The sequence below is a fragment of the Triturus cristatus genome, chromosome 1_2, assembly GCF_964204655.1.
Source record: "Triturus cristatus chromosome 1_2, aTriCri1.1, whole genome shotgun sequence".
In the NCBI taxonomy this organism is placed as follows: Eukaryota; Metazoa; Chordata; class Amphibia; order Caudata; family Salamandridae; genus Triturus; species Triturus cristatus.
Genome location: NC_140580.1, coordinates 556,890,622 through 556,913,204, shown reverse-complemented (window position 1 = coordinate 556,913,204; position 22,583 = coordinate 556,890,622). Strand labels below are relative to the sequence as shown.

The window sequence follows — 22,583 nt, the reverse complement described above, 5'->3', positions numbered from 1 at the left end:
ACGAGCCAGCCCCTCCCCGCCTCATCTGGCTGGAGCAGGGAAAAATAAAATCTTAACCTCTTCTGTGCCCATGACGAGATAGTCTCGTCATGGAGCACGGTCGTGCTGTGCCAATGACGAGACTATCTCGTCATGAACCCCACCCACTAATGAAACGCCCGGCACAGGAGGGGGAAAGGGCGTGGCACTGAAGGGGTTAATAACTTCTTGTTATTATTATTTTATTTTTATTTTGCACTGCTCAAGGAGCAGTGGGGCAACGTTCCTCCGCCTTAGCGGAGGAGCCACCACTGCTTAGGCATGAAGGATTTCCGCCACAAACCAAGTAATTTGTAGGCAAAGCAGGACAGGCTAAAATACACCCGAAGATGCTATAGCAAGTGTCCAACATAAGCACGTGTGTACACTTCCAGCTCTGAGTCATAAAAATAAAATTATTATATTTAGCACATGCAAACATGACTGAGTCAAACCAGTTGTGTCAGCTAACACTGACGCTCACCAGGAGACATCTACTGAAACAGGACCAGCTATTTAACAGGTGTCACCGTAGAGCCATATGACAAACTTACATGGCAGACATCAGTCATCCAAAAAGTCATTGAAGCGGGGGTCTTATGAAGGCAGCTACGGCCTAAGGGCGTGTAAAAACATTGGGGAAAAAAGAGTACTTTAATATTATTTTTGTGGAAAAGAATATTGCAGCAGTAAAAGGATGCACATTTCCTTCCACAGTAGAAACATATTTTGCCAAAAAGTCTTTCAGTGAAACAGCAGCTTGGTTTTTAAAACATTTCTTCTGAAATTGAAGGAGCCCGATTCACAAAGGTAAAGTTAGACGAAAGTCTAACTTTACAACTTTCGGGATACTCGTAAATGTCCTTTGGGAATACTGAAAGTCGTAAAGTTCGACAAAAGGGCATTTATGAGTAGTAAATGCCCTTTGTGAATACCGAAAGTCGTAAAGTTAGACTTTCGTCTAACTTTGCCTTTGTGAATCGGACCCGAGGTTTTTTATGAAATGGAAATGAATATTAGCAATTACCAGATATTAAACTATTAGTAACCCTAAAGTGATGCAAAAATAAGTACCTAATGTTGTTTAGTAGTGGTAATTTAATATGTCGAATGCTTATGCATTTTCCAAAAGCGTCAGGCCCATAAAGGATATTGAATTAATGAATGATTGATTAGTTTATTTTTGGCCACATTCTGTTAAAACAATATATACATAAAAATAGAGCAATACTACTAAAATAAAGTGAAATAGCACAAAAGATCAAAATAACATTTCCATTTACACACCTTCATTAAACAAGTATTTGCAAAGCCAATAGGTTTCGCCTTTGCAAGATCTATTGGCTTTCTCAATGTTAAAAAAATCTCAATGCGCCAGCGTTGACCGTGTTATAGCGTTTTATTTTTCTCCATTTAAGGCATGTTGCACAGCAGCTCTGGCTCGGGAGGGGGATCTTAAGCAACACAAGGGAGGGAGGAAACCAAATTGAAAGCTGGGGGTTAAAAAGGATGACAGGAGGCTGGTGGCAGAACGGACGGGGTCGGTGAATACGCATAGCGGGGTGATGTGGGGAAATGGACAGCATGGGTGCTGGTGGGTAAATTGTCGGCAAGGGGTGGGGGAAAACAGACAGCAGCGATGGGGGAGACCATACAGTGCATGCACTCTATGAGTGCATGGCCAAATGTTTTTTTAACAGTACCTGGATGAGCATGAGGCCAATGGAAAGACACTGGCTGCAAACAGGAACCTGTGCTGGGCCCATGGCCCACGGCATGGATAGAAGCCTTAGGGATGTGCAAGCTGTGCACCTGCACAGGGCCGCCAAACCCCAGGGGCCGCCACGAGGAATCGGATACAATACATATTCGTGGCGGCCCCTGGCAGGGATTTGGCGGGCGCAGGGAGGGGTTTCCACTGCCTGCGCCTTACTCTTTCTGCCCCCGGCACACAGTGGAACAGAAGTGAATCCAACGAATCAAGGACTGGGAGGAGCCGGAAAACTCTGGGCGTGGACGGTCCCTGCAGGAGTCGGCCTCATCTCTCGGCTCCAGCAGTCGGACGTCTTCCCTCAACTCCAGGATAAGTCTGACAGCTCCCAGAAGCCTGCGTCGGCGCACAGTGTCCACTATGGCAGAAGCCGCCATCCCGGACTCCTGGAGAAGCATGAACCCCGAGCCGAGGTACAGCTTTGAATCCCCCGAGCTGGTGACTCCGGGTCTCAGCCCGGAGGAGCTGACGTCCCAGGGGCCCTACGCGACCCCCAGCAGTCAGCCCGAGGGGGCCCAGGTGAACGCCCTGACCGTGTTGACCCTGCTGGAGAAGCTGGCCAGCATGCTGGACTCGGTGCAGGAGAAGCAGCTGCGCATGGCCCAGTGGCAGACGGGCATGGAGAACTCGGTGAAGCAGGTACAGGGCCACGTGAGCCGGCTCTCCAAGGAGCACTCCACCAGCAACACGGTCAGCAAGCTGATGGACCGCTCCCTGCACCTCAGCGCCGACATGAAGGAGGCCCGGCACCACGCTGTGGTGCGCAGCGGACAGGTCAGCCGCCGGGCGGAGCGCCACGAGCTGCTCATGAACCGGAGCCCCTTCAAGGTGCTGCTCTTCCAGGTGAGTGGCGGTGAAGAGCACTAAGGCCCTCTATGCGCTTCTCTTTCAGGTCAAAGGCAGGGACCTCTATAGGCAGGATACGAGGCCTGAGTACTGCTGTTCATGACAAAGGCCAGCTTCACCACAAAGAGGCCGTGGCACCTTCGAAGTGCCTCTCTTCCAGGTGAGTGGCGGTGAACAGCACAAGCCAGCTGTGAGGCCTTCTAGGCGCTTCTCTTTCAGGTCAAAAACAGGGACCGCTATATGCAGTTAAAGAGGCCTTCTGAGTACTGTTCTTCATGGCAAAGGTCAGCTCCACCAGAAAGAGGCCGTGGCACCTTTTAAGTGCCTCTCTTCCAGGCAAGTGGCGGTGAACAGCACAAGCAAACAAGGCCTTCCAAGCGCTTCTCTTTCAGGTTAAAGACAGGGACCGCTATACGCTCCGCAGGATGAGAGGCCTTCTGAGTAGTGCTTGTCATGGCAAAGTTCAGCTCCACCACAAAGAGGCACCCTCGAGGTGCCTCTCTTCCAAGTGAGTGCAAGAGGTCAGCGCAGAGAAGCCACGAGACTCTGCAAGCGCTACTCCTTCGGGGGGATGACAGAGAGCACCGAAGGCCTTCAAGTGCTATTGTTTCAGGTTAATGAGACAGTTGGTCGGACACTGGACAGGAGGCTATCAGAGTGCTATTCTTGGTGAGGGCTGAGACCATCACCAGAGAGAGGCAGTGAGAGCCTCTATATGCCGCCATATGAGGGCAGGGGAGTACCACAGAGAGGCCATGCCACTGGAAATTCTCTTCCGTGTGAGGCTCCGACACAGACCACGGGGCCCCTTTTCCTCCAAGTGAGTCTGGGGTGCCCAGGCGCTCTGCAAGACCACACAGGCTCGTCTGTGCCCAGCGAGTGCCAGAGTTTACCACGGACAGGTCACCAGACTCAAGCGTTAGGCACCTAAGGGACAGACACCTCGACAAAAATCTAACTTTGTTATTAGTCTCATAGTTTACATAACAGTTAACATCGTCCTGGTTCGTTCTCTTTGAGAACAAGTTGTGCCTCTGCCGGAGGGAGGCAGGTGCAAAGAGTTAACACTGGAATATTTTTCATTGGAAAGTGTACAGTTGGCAGCTCTGACCATCCAAGGGGCGGGGCTTTGCCAGAAGGGGTTGAATGTGCTCAGTAAAGGAAGGGCGTGCAGCTGTTGAGAAAAGGCTGCCGCTGGAATAAGAAAGACTGCATCATTTTACTGTAGTCTGCTGGTGCGCGTAGAGTGGTCTGTGGGGACACAGAAGTATATGCAACCGCACAGAGCCGTCTGTAAGGAAATGGAAATATATGGTGTAACACGGCGTCTGCAGGGAAACCAAGATACATGCACGAAAGAATTTCAAATGAGTCCATAGGGACGCATACGTATGCAACAGCACAGTATTATGTAAGTGAGCACCCGGAGACACAAGCAGCACCACAGATGGGCCTGTAGTGACCTGGAGATACAAACAGCAGTACAAAGGGATCTGTAGGAACACGGAGATATGCAGCAGCAGTACAAAGGGAGACCTATGCAGAGCACAGAGGAGTCCTGTGGGAACAGGGCACAGATATGCTTGATGCTGTGGGATATTCTCGCCACTAGGGGGTGCACCAGCCGAGAGGAGTCCGCAACAGAAAGAGTTCTGGAGCGGGGGAGACAGAAGGTGGAAGGGTGTGTCTTCTCTGCAGCCGGGGCGGGGGAGGGGTGTGCGGGGAGGGTTGCTGGCAAAACACAGGGGGCAAATGTTGGCAAAAGTTAAACGCTTGTGTCACGAGGCGGATATGCAGTGTCTGCAACGGACATGGCCATGCGTAAGACACCATATTCAATATGGTATCGATATTACTGTTTCCGGGCAAAGAGCTACAGATTATTTCTGTGTGGGGGGGCTATGGGTCTGGGGCCCCCCTGTCATGGCCCTGCAGCCGTCTGTGCCAGTCCCTCACGTCGTGTGTCGCAATGCCCTCCTTCTCCTAAATGTTATCATTCTGAGACGAATCTGGAAGGGTAGGAGCAGCCGCAGGTACTGGTCATCTAACGCTTTTTCTGGACGTTTTATTAAAACACCTTCCTGAGCTCCGCCCCGCCTGGACCCCCTCTTCCGGGGCCCCCTATCTACGCTCCTTGCACAGGGCCACCATGAGCCTAGAGCCATGGCAGGAGGAGGTGAGCAGCTGGCAGGAAGCAGCAGGTGAGACCAATAAGAAGCAAGGAAACCAGAGTGAAGTGTAAGCCAACCAATTGTAAGTATCGGTGAGTAATGGGTAGGCTCTAAGCCCATTCTTAATTAAACTTTTTTTCATTACAATAGCTTTCTCTGACAGCACATACACGCTGTAGGTGAAAACTAAAAACGACCTACAGCTCAGACCACAACAAAACAACACATTTCAAACAGCCTTTGATTCAGATTTTCTCAAAATGGGACCGAACAGAACCATGTCAGGATGTGACCAGTGCATGGGATCATAAAGGATCCTGTTGTGGCAGTCGGTGAACAGGAATCTAGCTAGTCAGTCTTTCAAGAAAGTTTGCGTCTCCTAAATGCCATGGCTACTCAGTGTCATTCACACCGGAGAGATCTGCAGCTGGATCCTGAATGTACGGGAGAAGGGCAGTCAAGGTTGCTTCATCTGACAGCATCTCTTGCTTTCCAGTGCTTTAAATGGGCCGGTACTGTCCGGTACGGAGTACCAGCACTTTTTATTTTGGGAGGGAGAGTACTGGCACATCGCAAGAGAAATGCTAAACTTTTGATTGGTGAATACCGGCACTTCTCAGAAACAAGCAGGTACTCTGCTACAGAGTACCTGCACTTCTATTTTTCCAGTTCAAGCACTGAGTCATGGTTAACTTCTTGTTTCAGTGCCTAAATGCATATTTTGCAGAGCAAAATCACATTCGGTTATGCTTCTTCTACTCTACTAGTTTAGGTGGGTAGAATATTGGGATATGGTATATTTAAATGAAAAACAAATAACACTTTGGGGAAGAATCGCACAAAATCGCCGATTGGGTATAAAGTGCATTTTGCGCAAGCAGTAATCACAAATTTAACCTGGTGAAAATGTGTATGCACGTCTCCCGCAACATCCCGTAGACACTGACATGTCTCTGACCAGCATTTTGCCACAGGAACTTCACTGCTCATGTAAGGCATGAACATTAAACTATAAAAGAACATCTCTGTTCATAGTTTAGGTGGCAGAAATGGACTTCAATTCATTCGCATGCTCGAGCCTTTTCAGGCCCATAGAGGGCCCTGCTGCTGCTATGGTTGACATAAGTTTTAATGCGCAAGCCTGCTGCCATCAGCAGTCCTCACCCCCTCCACCCACATGACTCTTAACCCCTTCTGTGCCACGCCCTTTCCCCCTCCTGTGCCGGGCGTTACATTAGTGGGTGGGGTTCATGACGAGATAGTCTCGTCATGGGCACAGCGCGACCGTGCTCCATGACGAGACTATCTCGTCATGGGCACAGAAGAGGTTAAAGGCATATGCATTTTATAGCAGCTGGAGGGCTTCTGCTGCTCCAATAAGCATGGAGGCCCATCAAGTGGGGCAGCACGGGTGCTCTGGGCCTCAAGGCGATCCAGGAAAATGGCCGATCTCCTCCCTCCTGGGAAGCAAATGATAGTCATAATGGTGAACAATGCGCCCTCGCACCAGTGCCTGCTGTACCAGAGATAGCCGTGCTTGGGCTCCTGCGCGAATCTCGGAGAGCAGCACGTTTACCTAGAGACTGCGCAAGTACCAACATCACATGACCTGCGTGTTCTGCGCGTGTGGCCACAGATACGCGAACAGCGACACTTCTCTGCATGCTTTCATTAACTGGCCACAAACATGAACTCCATTACAAAGATCCCGCTGGCAAGTGCAAGAATGGGGTTGAGATACGCGCTGCATCAGGTAAATCCCGTGCAGTGTTTGCTGGTCACGTTAAAATGTCGACGGCCAGGTGAAGTCCGGTGCATGCCACACCAAATTCCGCATATAATGTTATTTATTGCACATTTTCACTTGTAAATTTCACCAGGTTTGGTATGCCAAAGTCCGCCTGCAGAAAATGGCTGGGGTGAGGTAATAATCACACTTTTCACTATCCTTCTATTACGTTAGTCTTCACCCCAAATCATAGGCGCCTTCTCTTACGTCAGTCTATCTTCATCCCAAATCTTAGGCTCCTTCCATTAAGTCAGTCTGTCTTCACCCCAAATCCTAGGCTCCTTCTATTACGTCAGTCTGCCTTCACCCCGAATCTTAGGCTTCTCCTATTACATCAGTCTGCCTTCACCCCAAATCATGGGCTCCTGCTATTACGTCAGTCTGTCTTCACCCCAAATCTTAGGTGCCTTCTCTTTTGTCAGTCTGTCTTCACCCCAAATCAAAGGCTCCTTCTATTACTTCGGTCTGCCTTCGCCCCAAATCTTAGGCTCTATCTATTACGTCAGTCTGCTTTCACCCCAAATCTTAGGCTCCTTCCATTACGTCAGTCTGTCTTCACCCCAAATCTTAGGCTCCTTCAATACCGTCAGTCTGTCTTCACCCCAAATCTTAGGCTTCTTCTATTACCTCAGGCTGTCTTCACCCCAAATGATAGGTGCCTTCTCTTACGTCAGTCTATCTTCACCCCAAATCTTAGGCTCCTTCTATTACGTCAGTCTGTCTTCACCCCAAATCCAAGGCTCCTTCCATTATGTCATTCTGTCTGCACCCCAAATCCTAGGCTCCTTCTATTACGTCAGTCTGCCTTCACCCCGAATCCTAGGCTTCTCCTACTACATCAGTCTGTCTTCACCCCAAATCTTAGGCGCCTTCTCTTTTGTCAGTCTGTCTTCACCCCAAATCTAAAGCTTCTTCTATTACGTCAGTCGGTCTTCACCCCAAATCTTAGACTCCTTCTATTATGTCAGTCTGCCTTTACCCCAATTCTGCGGCCCCTTCTATTTCGTCAGTCTGTCTTCTCTCCAAATCCTAGGCTCCTTCCATTACGTCAGTCTGCCTTCACCCAAATCTTAGGTTCTATTATGTCAGTCTGTCTTCACCCCAATTCTTAGGCTCCTTCAATTACGTCAGTCTATCTTCACCCCAAATCTTAGGCACCTTCCATTACGTCAGTCTGTCTTCACCCCAATTCTTATGCTCCTTCTCTTACGTCAGTCTATTTTCACCCCAACAGTGGCAGTGCAAGGTTAGGTGGTACCTGGTGCGTAAAATTTCTTGTCACCCCCGGCTTGACAAAATGGCAAAAATATGAGTTTAAAACACATATTTTTGCCATTTTGTCACCCCCTCAGAGATGACACCCAGGGTGGCCCGCACCCACCATGCCTCCCTTCCTACGCCACTGAACCCCAGTTCTTAGGCTCCTTCTAATACGGCAGTCTGTCTTTACCCCAAATCTTAGGCTCCTTCTATTACGTCAGTCTGCCTTCACCCCAAATCTTAGGCTCCTTCTATTATGTCAGTCTGTCTTCACCCCAATTCTTAGGCTCCTTCTGGTACGTTAGTCTACCTTCACCCCAAATCTTAGGATCTATTACATCAGTCTGTCTTCACCCCAAATCTTATGCTCCTTCTATTACGTCAGTCTGTCTTCACCCCAATCCTTAGGCTCCTTTTATTACATCAGTTTGTTTTCACCCCAAATCCTAGGCTCCTATGTTACGTCAGTCTGCCTTCACCCCACACTCAGATTCACCGCGAGATGCTCGCACAGGGCAGCAGAGTATTTATGCAGTAATGGAAGCTTTTCTTGGCTATTGATTTTGTTTTCTCCACACCTGCCACATTCACACCGCCGGAGATAAGGGATTGATCTTCATTGCTCAGACATTTCTTCTGCTGTCGGCCTGCCAGCAGTGAAACAACAAGCCTTTTGGGCTTTCACTGTCATTGGCAAACTCTTCGTGGTGAAGGCCAGGAGACGGTAGAAAGGGGAGTCTGGCCAAGGGAAGTGCTAAGTGACAAAAATGCTGAGCTGCAGTACTTAAGGCTGGGCCGACTTCTTTCCACTCAGGATCATGTTTCATGCTAGACTCTAGGCAAATATTATGTTATTAAAAAAAGAATTTAAAAGTGATCACCCTAAAATCCAATATCCCAACACCAGACATGCCTTTTCATTTATAATCAAGATATCGGAAGGATTGAAAAAATCTGTAGGGCATCCATTAAGGAGAATAGAACATCTTTAAGATACATATAGCATTAAGCACTACCTGTCCGTACATTATAAAGCTATTGCAAGTCACTGAAGAGTTCTGCGACTGTATAGGAATGACGCCGAAGGCCGCGATCCTTTATAACCTAATGGACTCGCACTATAGGGCAAAAAAGTGCATTAGCACTAAAGCTATGTGTCAGACGTCCACCATTTGTGGCTTTTTAGCCAACATACCTTTGCATTGTGGGCTCGGTGTACACATGCTAAGGGCAAAGGCAATCTACAAGTTTTTAAATTCCTCCCCTGTCAAAGAGGTTCTCACTCAAAATAAATCCCTTTAAAACAGGTACGAGAGTTTTCCACCAAATAAAAGCACCTCAATTAAATTTGACATACCGAAGGTGTTACTCAAAGCTTTGGTGCCAATAATACATACTGAATTTGTGGTCGAACAACATCTCCAGCTGAGAAGAACATGTAGGGATTTGAAGTTCTAGGCTATGCCGGCAAGTGGCAGAATCTTGACCAGAATTGTGATTCAACTCTTACAAGGCTGACCGAAGAAGTAAACTGGTTTCATTTAAGGTACACAATGGCCACCGTTGAGTCTTGGTCTTTTTCCAGAGAAAGTGCATATGGCATCTGTGCAACAAACAAATAGCAATTAAGGTATAAAGAATGTAGTCTTCCAAACCAAAAGCAATATCTGGGATTAGACAGAAAGGGAGGAAGGCCATTAACCAGCGGTCCTCCTGCTCTACCAAACATGCAGTCCCACCACCCCACTGAGAGGTGGGGGACCCCTGGGTTGCTGTTGGCAGCGCATGCACTGGCTCTACCAATAACAGCCTCAGACGCAGTGGTTCATCTGCCAATGGACTACTAGGTCATAGCAGTGACACAACATCCTATTGAGGGCTGGCGACTGTCACTCATTTTACCTGGTCATGTATGCAATCCATTTCCCTACCCATGTCTACCGTGCAGAAACTAGCATGGGGGAAACGGGCCAGAGGCACTAATAAACACATAGGCACACATAGCACCAGAAGGACTAGAATTGCCAAATGCACTTATCGCGCTAGAGACTCTAGGGGCACCGGATGCAAGATAAGAACCAGAGTCACCAACACCAACAAAGGCACTGGAAGAACCAGGATCACTAATAGTACCAGAAACACTAGTAGCACCAGAGGCACTAATAACAAAAAATGGCATAACGACACCGGAAGCACCAGTGGCAGAGGCTCTAACAGCCGTTGAGGCTGTAGAAAAGACTTCTCCAATGAGCAGCTTGTGAGCTACTGGCAGCTCTCCAGCCACCTGTCATAGCTCTCCTGTGTGCAGCCCTGCCCCCTGCATGAGAAGCTTTTACTTGGCTGAAGCAGCGACTGTGAAACGTCAGTTTCTCGTGGTACTATACTACTGTGGCATTGCAACTGGATTAACCTCACGGTGACATGTGTTTGATTTCCCAGCTTCCAGAATGTATGAGTATATTGTTAATGATAATGCACATCTTCTAGTCAAGCAAGGACATTTACAGCCAATCTTTAAAATCTCTTAACACGAATGGCAATCTTTTTTAGAGAACATCTGACTGCTTCTAAAATGTACTCTCTGGGATTAACAGAAAATGTCTCAAGATGGATTCAAACATATGGTTTTGTACACTGCCCTCTAAAACTGTATTTGTTGTGTGAGATAACATATAGACCAAATCCCCCCCCTAGTTACATGTAAAGATTACAGATAAATGTATCCTATTGACGTACCTTAAAAACGTTGAGTCAGTGTCGAAAAACGTAAAAATCCTGGGTCCTATGTGGCTTAATGACAGGCCAAAAATCCTCTTAAAATGTCAGAGGTCAAGATATACATCTGATATCGCAATCAATGGTTAACCTAGCCAAAATTGTGATGCATTGGCTAAGGGACCGCATGGAAACCTTTTATGAAATCTGGGGGCATATTATCAAGGGCAGTTCCGCCGCTTTAGCGGCACTTTTAGCCGCTAAAGCAGCGATAATCCCATCGCCCCATTACCAAGGCGGCGCTAACATGCATCAGCGCATGTTAGCAGCCGAATTACTAACGCCACGTATCTCAGCGATATACATCGCTAATGAGATGCAAAGTAGGCGTTCCCTCCTAGGACAAACAGTGCAATGCCCGCAAAACCTACATTGCGGTATTACCAACGCCGCCCCTGAACAGCGAAGCGATGAGAAAAAGCGCGCTAAGCTCCCATCATCGCAATATTCTATCGCCTGAATAAAACCTGTCTTGCAATTAATGCCTATGGGAGGTGGATTGTAAGGTTAAGTCTACACTCCCCTATTACCAAGCTTGACATTAGCGCTGTGAAATCATCTCAGGATTCCACACGCTAATGTTCATTATCGCAATCTATCGCAGGATTTCACATCGCCTGTCAGCTAAGCGTTGCTAATACGCTGCTGACACGGCGATGAAATCCAGCGATAGCCGGCGATAATTAAAATCGCGCTAAGCGCGCATTGCGATATTTATCGCGGACTGTAGATAATATGCCCCAGAGTCTCTCTGTCATTTCATACCATGTCTTGCACTCATTCATTTATCTGGGGAGAGTCTGAGCCTTATTTAGATTTCGGCAGAGAAGGACATCTGCTAAAAAGTAGCAGATGTTCCGACCATCGTATTTAGCACGCCGCTGACATCGATGCATTTATAATATAGGCATCCGCTACATCTGGTACTTCTTGCCTTATGTCCTGCATATGCCCAGCTGTAAATACAGCCTTTCGTCCTCTCCTTAAAATGTGCTGTCTGATCTTAATTTTTAATGTTATTGAATATTTAGTTGACACCAGGTGCCTAGTACAATGGAACTAGATATCTCAGCACTCATCAATTACAGTGTATTGCAAAGCCGCATCAGTCTAATCTCTACATTCACCTCGTAATTCAAGAATTCATTCAATGGTTCAACATGCATGATTTGCTATTTATTATACAACGTGTACAACATTGGATTAATACATGGCTCTGAGAGAAATAGGTTCCGCCCATTTAATCCAGCTGGATTTTTAATTTTTGAGCTCTGCTTTAATTGACTGGGAGTGCTAACCTCTAATGTACGCGTTTTAAGATGAGTTCTTATACTATCAGATGCTTCGCAGCTAGGGTAAGAAGCTCAGGTCTGGTTGTATGGGAGCACATATGCACGCCGTGTGCGCACACATGTGGGGGCTGAGCACGAGAGACTAGCGTCTAGCTCACCCCGGAATCTGCGCACAGGTAGCCATTTTCAAAATGGACCCTTCAGGGATAGGTGCTGACCTAGTGTAGGCCTATTGTGAGTGGCACTATTAATGCGAGGAGTTTTATCTTTATTAATTACTGAAAAGTGTGTGTGCTTGACTATACTATATACTGTAGGCAAAATCTGCACCAAACTACACCTTCACCATCATGAAACCTAGCAACTAGCACGATGCAATGGTCACATGGTAAAAATTAACCCTAAGTGCAGATACAATGTAGCATTTGTTATAGCTGCACTGCTTGTGACACTTCAAAATGTATCACATTTCTCTGACTCGGCTTTTAATAGGATTGCAGGCCTCTGTTCCCACTGCTGGACCAGGTTAACTACTTTACTCAACAGCTGAAGGACAAAGGCGTACCCACACATTAGCCATTAGCCAATAATAAGGCCTGCTCCAAGGAGAGGAGAGGGTGGGGATGGAATTTGCCTGTGCTGGTTACTTTTAACACTGCACTTGGCCAGAAAAGGCTCACTTCCACAGAAAACTAGCACTGACAAGCCGATGCAAGAACTATTGACTTTGCCAATGTCTTTTAGTCATGTTGTACACCAGGGTGGATGCTATTCAGCATTGCTAAATGTTTTAGGCATACAGGAGAGTGGTTTGGGGTGCGTGGAGGACTATAGAGTGGTATAAGCTGTCATAGAGTTTTGTAGAGTGGAGGGTCATTGAGTGGAGTGTTGCAGCATTGTAGAATGCAGTGGCATAGATTAGAATGATTCAGAGCAGACTGGAGTGGCCTAGAGTGCATTGGGGTACAGACAGGGCCAGACTGGCCGTAGCGGGCACCGGGAAATCCCCCGGTGGGCTGCAAGGGTGGGGGCCGGTTTTGGGCCCCTGGGGACGTTTTTGTTACAGGGCCGTTTTTGCAGCATAGCAGCTGTAACAAAATCGGCTGAAAACCGGCCCTGGCAAGGAGCTCGGCCGCACCCCCAACCCCCTGGGGGGCTGGCCGAGCACTTTGCCAGAGCCGGTTTTGGTTCCCATTCCGGCCCTGGATACAGCGCATTGGTGTAGAGTGCAGTGGTGCAGAGTAGACTACAGTGGTATACAATGCAGTGGAGTAGAGTGCAGTGGCATAGAGTGCAGTGGTACTCTGTGGTACAGAGTAGAGTACAGTGGCATAGAGCGGTGCAGAGTAGAGTGGCATAGAGTGCAGTGTTGTAGAGTACAGTGGCGTAGAGTGCAGTGGTGTGTGGTGCAGTGGCATAGAGTGTAATGGCATAGAGTAGAGTGGTGCAGAGTTCAGTGGCGTAGAGTGAAGTGCTGCAGAGTGCAGAGGCATAGAGTACAGTGGCATAGAGTGATGTATAGTAGAGTGGCGTAGAGTGTATTGGTGAAGAGTGCAGCTGAGTGCCATACAGTAGAGTGGTGCAGAGTAGAGTGCAGTGGCGTAGAGTTCAATCGTACTGAGTGCAGAGGAGCAGAGTAGAGTGGCATAGAGTTCACTGGCAGAGAGTGAAGTGTTGCAGAGTTGATTGTTGTAGAGTGCAGTGGTTTACAGTGGTGCAGAGTGTAGTGGCATAGAGTACAGTGGTGTATAGTAAAATAGAGTGGTGTAGAATGTAGTGACGTAGAGTGCAATGCTGTAGAGTAGAGTGGCGTAAAGTGTAGTGTTGCAGAGTAGAATATAGTGGCATTATGTGCAGTGGTGGTGAGTAGATTGACGTAGAGTGTAGTGGCATAGAGTGCAATTGGTTTTGAGTAGAGTGGTGTGGAGTGCATTGGATATAGAGTGCAGTGGTTTAGAGTAGAGTGGCGTAGAGTGCAGTGGCATAGAGTAGAGTGGTGCAGAATCGAGTAGAGTGGTGTACAATGCAATGAGTGGAGAGGCATTGCGTAGGGTCAAGTGGCGCAGAGTGGAGTGGAGTGGCAGAGAGTGCAGTTGCGTAGAGTGGACTGTTTTAGAGTAGAGTGAAGTGGCGTAGTGTGGAGTGGTGCAGGGTAGAGTGGAGTGGTGCAGGGTAGAGTGCAGAGGTGTAGAGTAGAATGGCATAGAGTGTAGGGGTGCAGAGTAGATTAGAGTGGTGTAGAGTGGACTAGCGTAGAGTGCACTGACAGAGTGGAGTGTAACAGAGTAGAGTGCATTGGCATAGAGTGTATTGGGTAGCGTGCAGTGTTTCAGAGTAGTGTGGCATGGAGTGGTGTAGAGTAGAGTGGTGCAGATTAGAGTGGAGTGTCGCAGAGGGGAGTGGTGCAGAGTAGTGTGGAGTGGCCTAGAGTGGAGTAGTGTAGAGTGCAGTGGCAAAGGGTGCAGTGGTGCAGAGTGATGTAGAGTGCATTAGCATAAAGTAGAGTGGTGCACAGTAGGATAAAGGGTGTGGAGTGAATTGGTGTAGAGTGCAGTGGTGTAGAGGGGAGTGGTGCAGAGTGAAGTGCAGTGACTCAGAGTGGAGTGGTGCACAGTAGAGTGCTGTGCCTTGGAGTGGTGCAGAGTAGAGTGGGGTGGCGTTAAGTGGAGCATGCATGGTGTGGTAGCGCACTGCCATTATAGACAATACATTTTCAATTGAAATGACCATTCCATTTGCACAGACATACAGTTTTACTGATAAAAGTGTACAGCAAGCAAACAATAATCTATAGAGATGTCATCAATAAGTGTATTGATTTGTTTTGATTGTAGTAAAATATTTGTTTCCACCATACTATCAGAATTACAAAGAATGTCTGCACAGTTCAATACAGACATTTAAACTTTGTTGTGTGCTAGAAGAAAAAGCCTTTTACCACAAGATTGTCACATAAATCCTCTCACTTTTAAGTCAGTGAAAGAAAAGAAAAGTAAACACCAACCCCCTCGGAACACAGAGCCTGAAATTTGGCCTCTGTCTTCGAATGCACAGCAAATATGACAAGATAAGAAGAAGAAGATTTAAAAGCCTTTGTACAGAAAGAGAGCACTCAGAGGGATATATTAAATAAGGAATGCTCTTTGCTAGGAACAAACTCAAGATGGAGGGCCTAAAAAGAGTACAACCAGCAAACAGAAAGCAAGCAAATGTGAATTACAAACCACAAAGCCAATGGCAAGCAATGGGTGGAATGCATTCCCAGGGAAGTTTTCCAAATGTCCCCAACCAAGAGGAGCCCCTGCTGTGTTTGGCTACAGAGTTTGGCACTCTGGGAGGCTTCAACCTAAAAAAGGAAGACATCCAAACTCTGGAGCCAAACACTGCAGGGTCTCCGCTTTGAACGAGTGAAGGAACCAGGCAGCTGTGGCAGTAAGGGGCATGGCTTCATTCTCTCAGAGAGGTCTTTCAACACACTACTTCAAGTCCCCATGTTGGAATGTCCCAAAATGCTGTGAAGTTTGGGGCAGGGGTGAAGTGAGGATGTATCATCCTAGCAGTGGACAGAGGTGGCTACCTTCTAGAACTTTCCACCATCCTTTGAAAACCCCTCCTCAATGGAAAAACTTTAGAGAATCTGGGGGAAGTGACACCACATGAATGCCCAGCTAGAAAAAAGAAGATACCTGACTCCTGCTGCAAGATGGATTCAAGTTTTTTTTACTTCAGTGGGCACCTGGGGACAAGCATTTGTTTCTCCGGGGCCAGTGGTGCTGGCCCCCTTACACCTTCTGGGGGTAGTAGACAGATGGACCTGCTGGAGGGGACCCTGGAGCATTCTCCAGGATCTTCTGTGGACTAGTCCTGCAGGAGTAGTGCGACTTCCGCTGCCCTTGGTGCAATGCAAGTGGCCAACCAGGAGGCTGTGGGACCTGGAGGGTGTGGACAAGGAGAGCAGTCTGCCTTGGGGGTGCTGCTGAGGAAGACCCCAGGAGAGGGGACAGATGCTCAGGTAGGAGGAAAAGTCCTGCGCTCCGAGGAAGTATAGTAAAAAGCTAGTTCCAGGAAAATAATAAACATTTAGAAGCCAGCAGGCTGCCACATGTTCTGGTGGTTAGAACTGGCCACCGGTAGAAAAGTGAGGCTTCCCCATTCCAATTGGCCAACCAGGGCCTGCGAAAAGCAAGAAAACAGCTTAGCCCCGCATGGCTCGACTAGCGCTCCATTTATGTTTTGAGGATACCCCTGGGATGGGTCAAATGCCACAGGGGTCAGAGCAAGCAAGATGGGATGGGGAATGCATGAGTCCGCCTCCCTTATCATTCCCGAAGGGCCCAGTTCCTGGTGAATTAAAGATACATAATATGATGAGAGCTGCTGCACTCCTTAAACATTAAATCCGGGGAGGCCGGAGCTAAGGAGCAAGATGGAGTATGTACTCAGCCCCCATGCCTGTGTCTCAAGGGCAGGGAACACATTGCAAAGCAGCACCGTGCCTGCATCCATGTGGGTGGGAGAAGGGAGGTTTCCAGCTCTCCTGTTGTCAAGTGACAGTTTCATCTGAACGAGGAACTAATCGGACCACATGGTATAGGGCCCTCCACGTAATCCCAGAGTTCAAAACATACCACAAGTCCATTATAGGGCAGTGCCACATGGTTTTTGAGAAAAAAAATAAGATACAGCACAAATTTGGTTAAAAGTTCCCAAAAAAAGAAAAGAAGCAAGGAGTCAGAGGTTTCCACAGCGGCCTCCACATAATCCCCCGTGGTCCCGTGAGAAGGTTGTCAGAATTTTAAGTGCTTTTGCTTTGCGGCTTTGGAGTGTAATGATTCCTTTAGGCTGAACCTAGGGGTGAACTTGCAGTATGTTAAGAATGGAAGAAAGACTCACTCAATGAAATTGTAATGCGTTACTGAAATTCACATGGTTGACACTGAATCCCTACATGTTTTAACCCCTTCAGCGCTGCGCGGATTCCCCCGCGGTGCTGAAGGGTTCGAGCGCGGGCGGGGCCATGACGGAACGGTTCCGTCATGAGCACAGCTCAACCGATGCTCATGACGGAATCGTTCCGTCATGAGCATGGAAGGGGTAAAGAAGGCCATTGGAATACTTTAAAATGTTTTATTGACAATCCAAAAGTTAACAGTGAGACATGACATGCCTTAATGAGTGTCATTGTTGGTGACTTTGTGTTGCATTAGTCTTGTATGACAGATCTTCATTTATAAATGTGGTGACATCCTGACAAAGCCAGTAGGTCTTCTACTTGATAACTGCACCCCCCATGCTGTGTCTAGTGAATGGGGAGGGGTATTTTGGCAATGGGGTTTAGGGCTTGCTAGGGGTATGAACTGTTAGAGGGTGTCACCATAAGAATTTCCACCTGCCATCATGGATATATGTGTGAACTGATGTGCAGAATTGAGGAGGGTGTAAATAATATATATTTTTTTATTTATTATTTAAAAAAAGCACTCACTGGACAATAATGTATTGGGTGTTTTTTGTTGCTTGCCTGTGTACTGGGATACTACCCCACACCACCTCTCATGAGTAGGTATTGAACTGCCGTGCCTCACTACCTTAGGAGAGGGAATTGCTACAATGGGTTACCTGGTTCCAAGTAAATGGAGAGTTGCGGACATATTATTTGTGAAAAACCCACATTCTTTGTAAATAGTAACACTCTTTTTTTACAGGCGCACTCTGTATATTGGCAATAGATGTCTGTCTACACTGAACACAGAAAAAAGGGCATTTATTTCTCTCTTTTCCTGGGCTGTGGTCGTGATGTGCAACAAGGAACACCCTGCTTCAGCTTCTAGAACTTTTTGCAAAACACTTGTTCATCACTTCTGTGGCCGAAGCATGTGTGCCGGTATGTGAGTCTTGGGAGATCCCTTCACACAAATGTGTTCAACTACACATTTGATGCCACTGTTACCTTTCAGAACAATACAAGTTTATGGGCTGCCATGGGTGCCACTGATATGTACTCCCAAATGACAAAAAACTGTAAACAATGGTGCACTCCAAAAGGTGCATGCTTTTACTGTTGGGCCAATTTGCAGTGTGTCATTTTGACAGCCTACAAAGCCATATATCAATTCCGTGTTTGCTGGAATCATTACATCTAAAAGTACTGCAAGATCAACTGTGCAGGACTCTTCAGAGAAGCGGCAAGGCAAGGCGTGAGCCTCCCATCTCTACAGAGTCTAGTGTGTCATGCACTTAGAACGGACTATCTCAATCATTGGCAGCTGGTAATTTTAGCAGGGAGGAAGGTGGAGGCCACAAAATAACACATACACACTCGCTCACACCCATTCAATCGTTCATACACATAAACACACACCCATTCGCAACACTCGCTCACAAATACACATACATACATACATGCACGCATCAAACTTTACAAAAACATACAACTTACCTTCACTACAGCCCTCTAGGAGGGAAGTCTCGGAGGTCCCAGGAGGGTTGGGAGTGCTGCCTTCTCTCATTGACTACCCTTAGATTAGCCCATGAGGGAAGGCCGATCACTTGTCACAGAATGGGAGGGAGTCAATGAGACTTCTGACCCCACCCCTCTCTGTGGCGAGGTGTCAGTGATTGATACTCGGTCCTGTACACTTCAAGGCATAAAACTAAACTATCCAGGTCGGAGGCTATTGGCGACGCTTCCCCTCGTCATGAGGGGGATGGCCTTAGGCACTTTAGCCAGACTGAGAAGGTCATGCCCACGGGGCTGTGAAATCGCCTGAAGCAGGCCCCCCGACCCGTGCGGACAATTGTATGTGACTGAAATATGTTGACCAATCACATGGACAATTCAGTGCGTTAGACAAATAATTTGTCTTCCCACGCACACCACTGTTTTTATTTCCCTCCATTGCGAACTGAATAAAGATACAGTTCAGGCAATGTGAGGTCCTTTTAACTCACCACACTTGAGCACCCCCACTTTTTATATCTCTGATCACTACTGCTATAACCAGCGGTTTCTCCTCCGGGTGGAGGATAGCATACAACAAAAAAGAAACCCAATGATGATGCTGTCATGTTTTTAATAAGGCGGAGAATCAAGATATGTCGCCTCATGACCTCTGTACGTGAATGAGGGTTTTTTACAGACGGCAAGAGCATCGAACCCTGGTTACACAGGTACAAGTGGTACATTTGAATTAAACACTGGCTCGGCGTTGGAAAAGCTTCATGGATATCGCACAATTAACATTGTCAGCCAGCCATATTCTACAAGTATAGTAATCACGCACAGTCTGCTGAGTCACAGAGCCTTCATATCTATCATATTTATGCACTGTGGGCTTGAAAGAGGCGTGGGCAGACTGTTGTAAATAAGATAATCATAAATAAGATGGAGGGGGTCCCAGTGTCAGCAGTAAGGGCATCCCATTGCACAGGTCCATTCCATAATCCAGCACTATGTCTTCATGCGGTCAGCTAGCAGCATTCGAAAGGTTTCACGGGTAGAGTGTTTAATAACTAACAAGTGCAAGAGTTTTATTTTTGATGAATGCTTTGCAAAATATTTGGGCACATCTTTTTACCTCAAAATCTCTTTTTTTTACATTGTGGACTGGCATTGCATCTTTTTCTTTTGGCCTGCGAGCGAGTGGGAACTTCTAAACTTGGAAGGAATAAGTCTGGTCTCCAACATCATGCATGCATGAACAAGGAAGAGCGCAAGGAACAGAAATGGCCAATCACTGTATGACTTCATAAGAAAGCCATCCAGTGGTTGCCCATGTTTTGACCACTGGAGCAAAGGCCTTACGGTGTGTCCTGAGCCAATCTTAACACTGCCTCATTGCAGTTATGGTGCCAAAACAGCTTGAGAGCAGTGGCAGGATTGGCCCAGACAGACGAACATAGTGCTCAATAGGAGCCTGAGAGGCTGCAGCTGTAATGGCATCTAGTGCGCATGTCGGTAAAAGCCAGCATTCCAACCCAACATGCACACTTTGAAGAATGAGTGTGGACTCAGTTGAGCCTGAATGTTTAGTGTGCTGCAATCATTGTGAAGCCACGCCCACTCGCCCTGCCCTCCTCACTCATCTTGCAGGATCACGGCTCGTGGCTGAAATAAAGCACAGCCGCGGTCGTAAAAACAAATTCTATATTGTTTGAAAAGTGTTATTCTGGGGCGGGGGGGGGGGGGGCAACATAAATAGGGAGACAACGCCCCTGGCGTTCTAATAGAGAGGCCACCCCTGATTTGAGGATGTGCACCACTCCTCGTGTTGTTTCTGTTCTGTGCTATTTCCCTATTTGTAACAGGCGTCTAAAACTCATCTGTGTTTAGTTCCAGGCTCATCTTTTTAAATCTGCCATTTGATCAGCATAGTTCATCTGTCAGAGGCTTTCAAGGAAATAAACCACATACCTAATTTGGAGCGCACTGTTAAAGCTGTGCTTAATTTCAGCCGGTGGATGCACGTGGCCCACCAACACTTATTTTTGGGGACTGGCATTTATTTTTTCTCAAAAAGCTTTGATCCAGAGTAAGATAGGAAAAAGACCAAAAGAAAGAAACAAGAAGGAGTAAAAAGACAAAAAAAACTGTGAAAAAGGAAGAAATCAGGGATGAAAAGAGCCTGCAAGAGAGAGATAAAGAGGCGGGAAGTGTCTGGTGGTGGATTAAAGGGGCATGAAGTGAAATCAAGATTACATGACTTGATGCTGCACCCTGACTTTTGATAGCACCAGTCCTGGGCTTCTCAGCAAAACTTTGGAACCAGGGACTTTTTATGCAAATTAAGCACTGGTTATGAGAAGCCTTCATTTCTACATTCATGTTCCATATCTTTCAAAAGAGGCGGTTGAGCTCTACTGGGTGTGCAGGGACTATCGGTGCACACTCTCCTGCTCGGCTACAGGTAGAAAACGGAAGTAAAGACAACCTATCATTAATGATGCCTAAATACTCCGACAATTCTGAATTCTCATCATCTAATGTTTATCTGAGCCTCCTCAATCTTAGTTTATTTCTTTTGCTCAATCCACCTTGCTTTCCTTCAAGTTTGGCTTTATTTAATTATTATCCTTCAGATCTCGGCTCAGATTCTGACTGCTCCTCTCTGAATAATTGATAGCCCATTTCCAGAGCCCTCGGATCGATACTGTGTTCCTTTCATCAGATGACGCGCTCTCCTCTGTGTCTGCCCGGCCTCCTGGATCACAGATGCGTTTTCCTTTGGCCTTGGAATGTTCAGAGAGAGGGGAAGAAAGGGCCACACAGGGTCTCTGAAAGGCCTTCTTTATACTGTGGGAGCTGGCAAAAAACCTGAGGTTGGATAATGCATATTTGGGGACAGCACGCTTATTTTATGCTCTAAGGACAACAAATGTGCACCCGTCATCTAGCACCGAGATAAAATCCCAGAAAGCGTACTTATGGAAAAAAAATGATAAAACCGCCAATAAACACGCAGTGATGCTACTTTCACGCTGTTAAACATTCTTTGCAATTTTCAGTTCGAGATTGTGTACCGATATATTCTCCAGTGATATATGGACATATTTTCCATGTGCTTGAAAACTGTGAACATAAGTATTTCTTTTTTGGGAAAAAAATCCCCCAAACAAAAAAAACACATTGTTTAATTTTCTGCCTTTAGCCAATTTAATGATATAATTGCCCTACCTGAAATGTAGGTTTGCTACTGTGGGCACATTGTACCTCTAGAAATTCTGCATAACAGTGGCATGCCCAAAACTGGGTGGATCGAACATGGTTTTAACCTCAAAGTGTATGAGGCAATGTGTCCCTAGAGACATGAGCATTTCAAAATACAGTCAATAAAAAATGGCCGACTCAAAAAGGGAGCTGGAAATTAGACTTTTAGGAAAACCCATGTAGGTTTAATAAAAGTTAAAGCACAGTAGAGAATTGAGAAAAATGCAACTGCAGCAGCACTCTCATTACAATGCATAGAAATAATTTGTGATCAAGGTTCTCGATAATGAGAATAGTAGAAAATAATAGGCAAAATCAGAAATAGGTCAAAAATGTGCAGCAAAATCAGAGAAAAATCAGGTAGGATCCCAAGGAAGGTCTCCTCCTCACCCCCAAATTTAAGGGTTTATGTATAGTTTGTCTGCATAGAAAATTACAGAGACTGCAAAGTCAGCATGGTGTGAACAATATGCCAGCAAATCATAACCTCCTTTCTCAGTGTCACATAATCCTACCATCATAGCAGTAACCTTCTATACGAATATTAGTTCGCCCCTTCAGACCTAAAGTCATCTGGAAGTGTTTGAACAAACTAGTTACATAATAAACAGAGAACCATTGTGAATTAATTCATTGCGATGTGCTAGCAGGAAGAACCTTGAGATGTAGCAAAAGGTTTCTTCGAGCAAGTTCTCAGAGAACAATATGTCATACAGAAATAAAGAATTCATGTCTTTCTGCAGCTGGGGTCAAGCGAGAAATATAAACACAGAACGAGCATCATGATTCGGCATCCATTTTAAACAAGATGGTTTCTAGGCCTAACGAATGCCTAGTTATATCTAAGTGTGAAAAACACTCTCTAACACATCAGAATGATTGCATTTCAGTTGCAATAGCTTCATGTTAATATGCATGCATGAATTCAAATGTAGAGCAACCAATATTAATGTAG

General features: G+C 46.6%; 1 protein-coding gene across 1 annotated transcript in view; it reads left to right on the top strand.

The window, feature by feature from the left end:
• The first annotated feature begins 2,134 nt into the window (after positions 1-2,134).
• The window catches only part of LOC146867620 (caveolae-associated protein 2-like), a 35,139-nt gene continuing 14,690 nt past the window's right edge, over positions 2,135-22,583 (top strand). Inside the window, exon 1 of the mRNA XM_085623321.1 lies at positions 2,135-2,632. Within this exon, the coding sequence (XP_085479447.1) occupies positions 2,150-2,632 (483 nt within the window). The 5' untranslated portion in view covers positions 2,135-2,149. The remainder of the gene's footprint in view (positions 2,633-22,583) is intronic.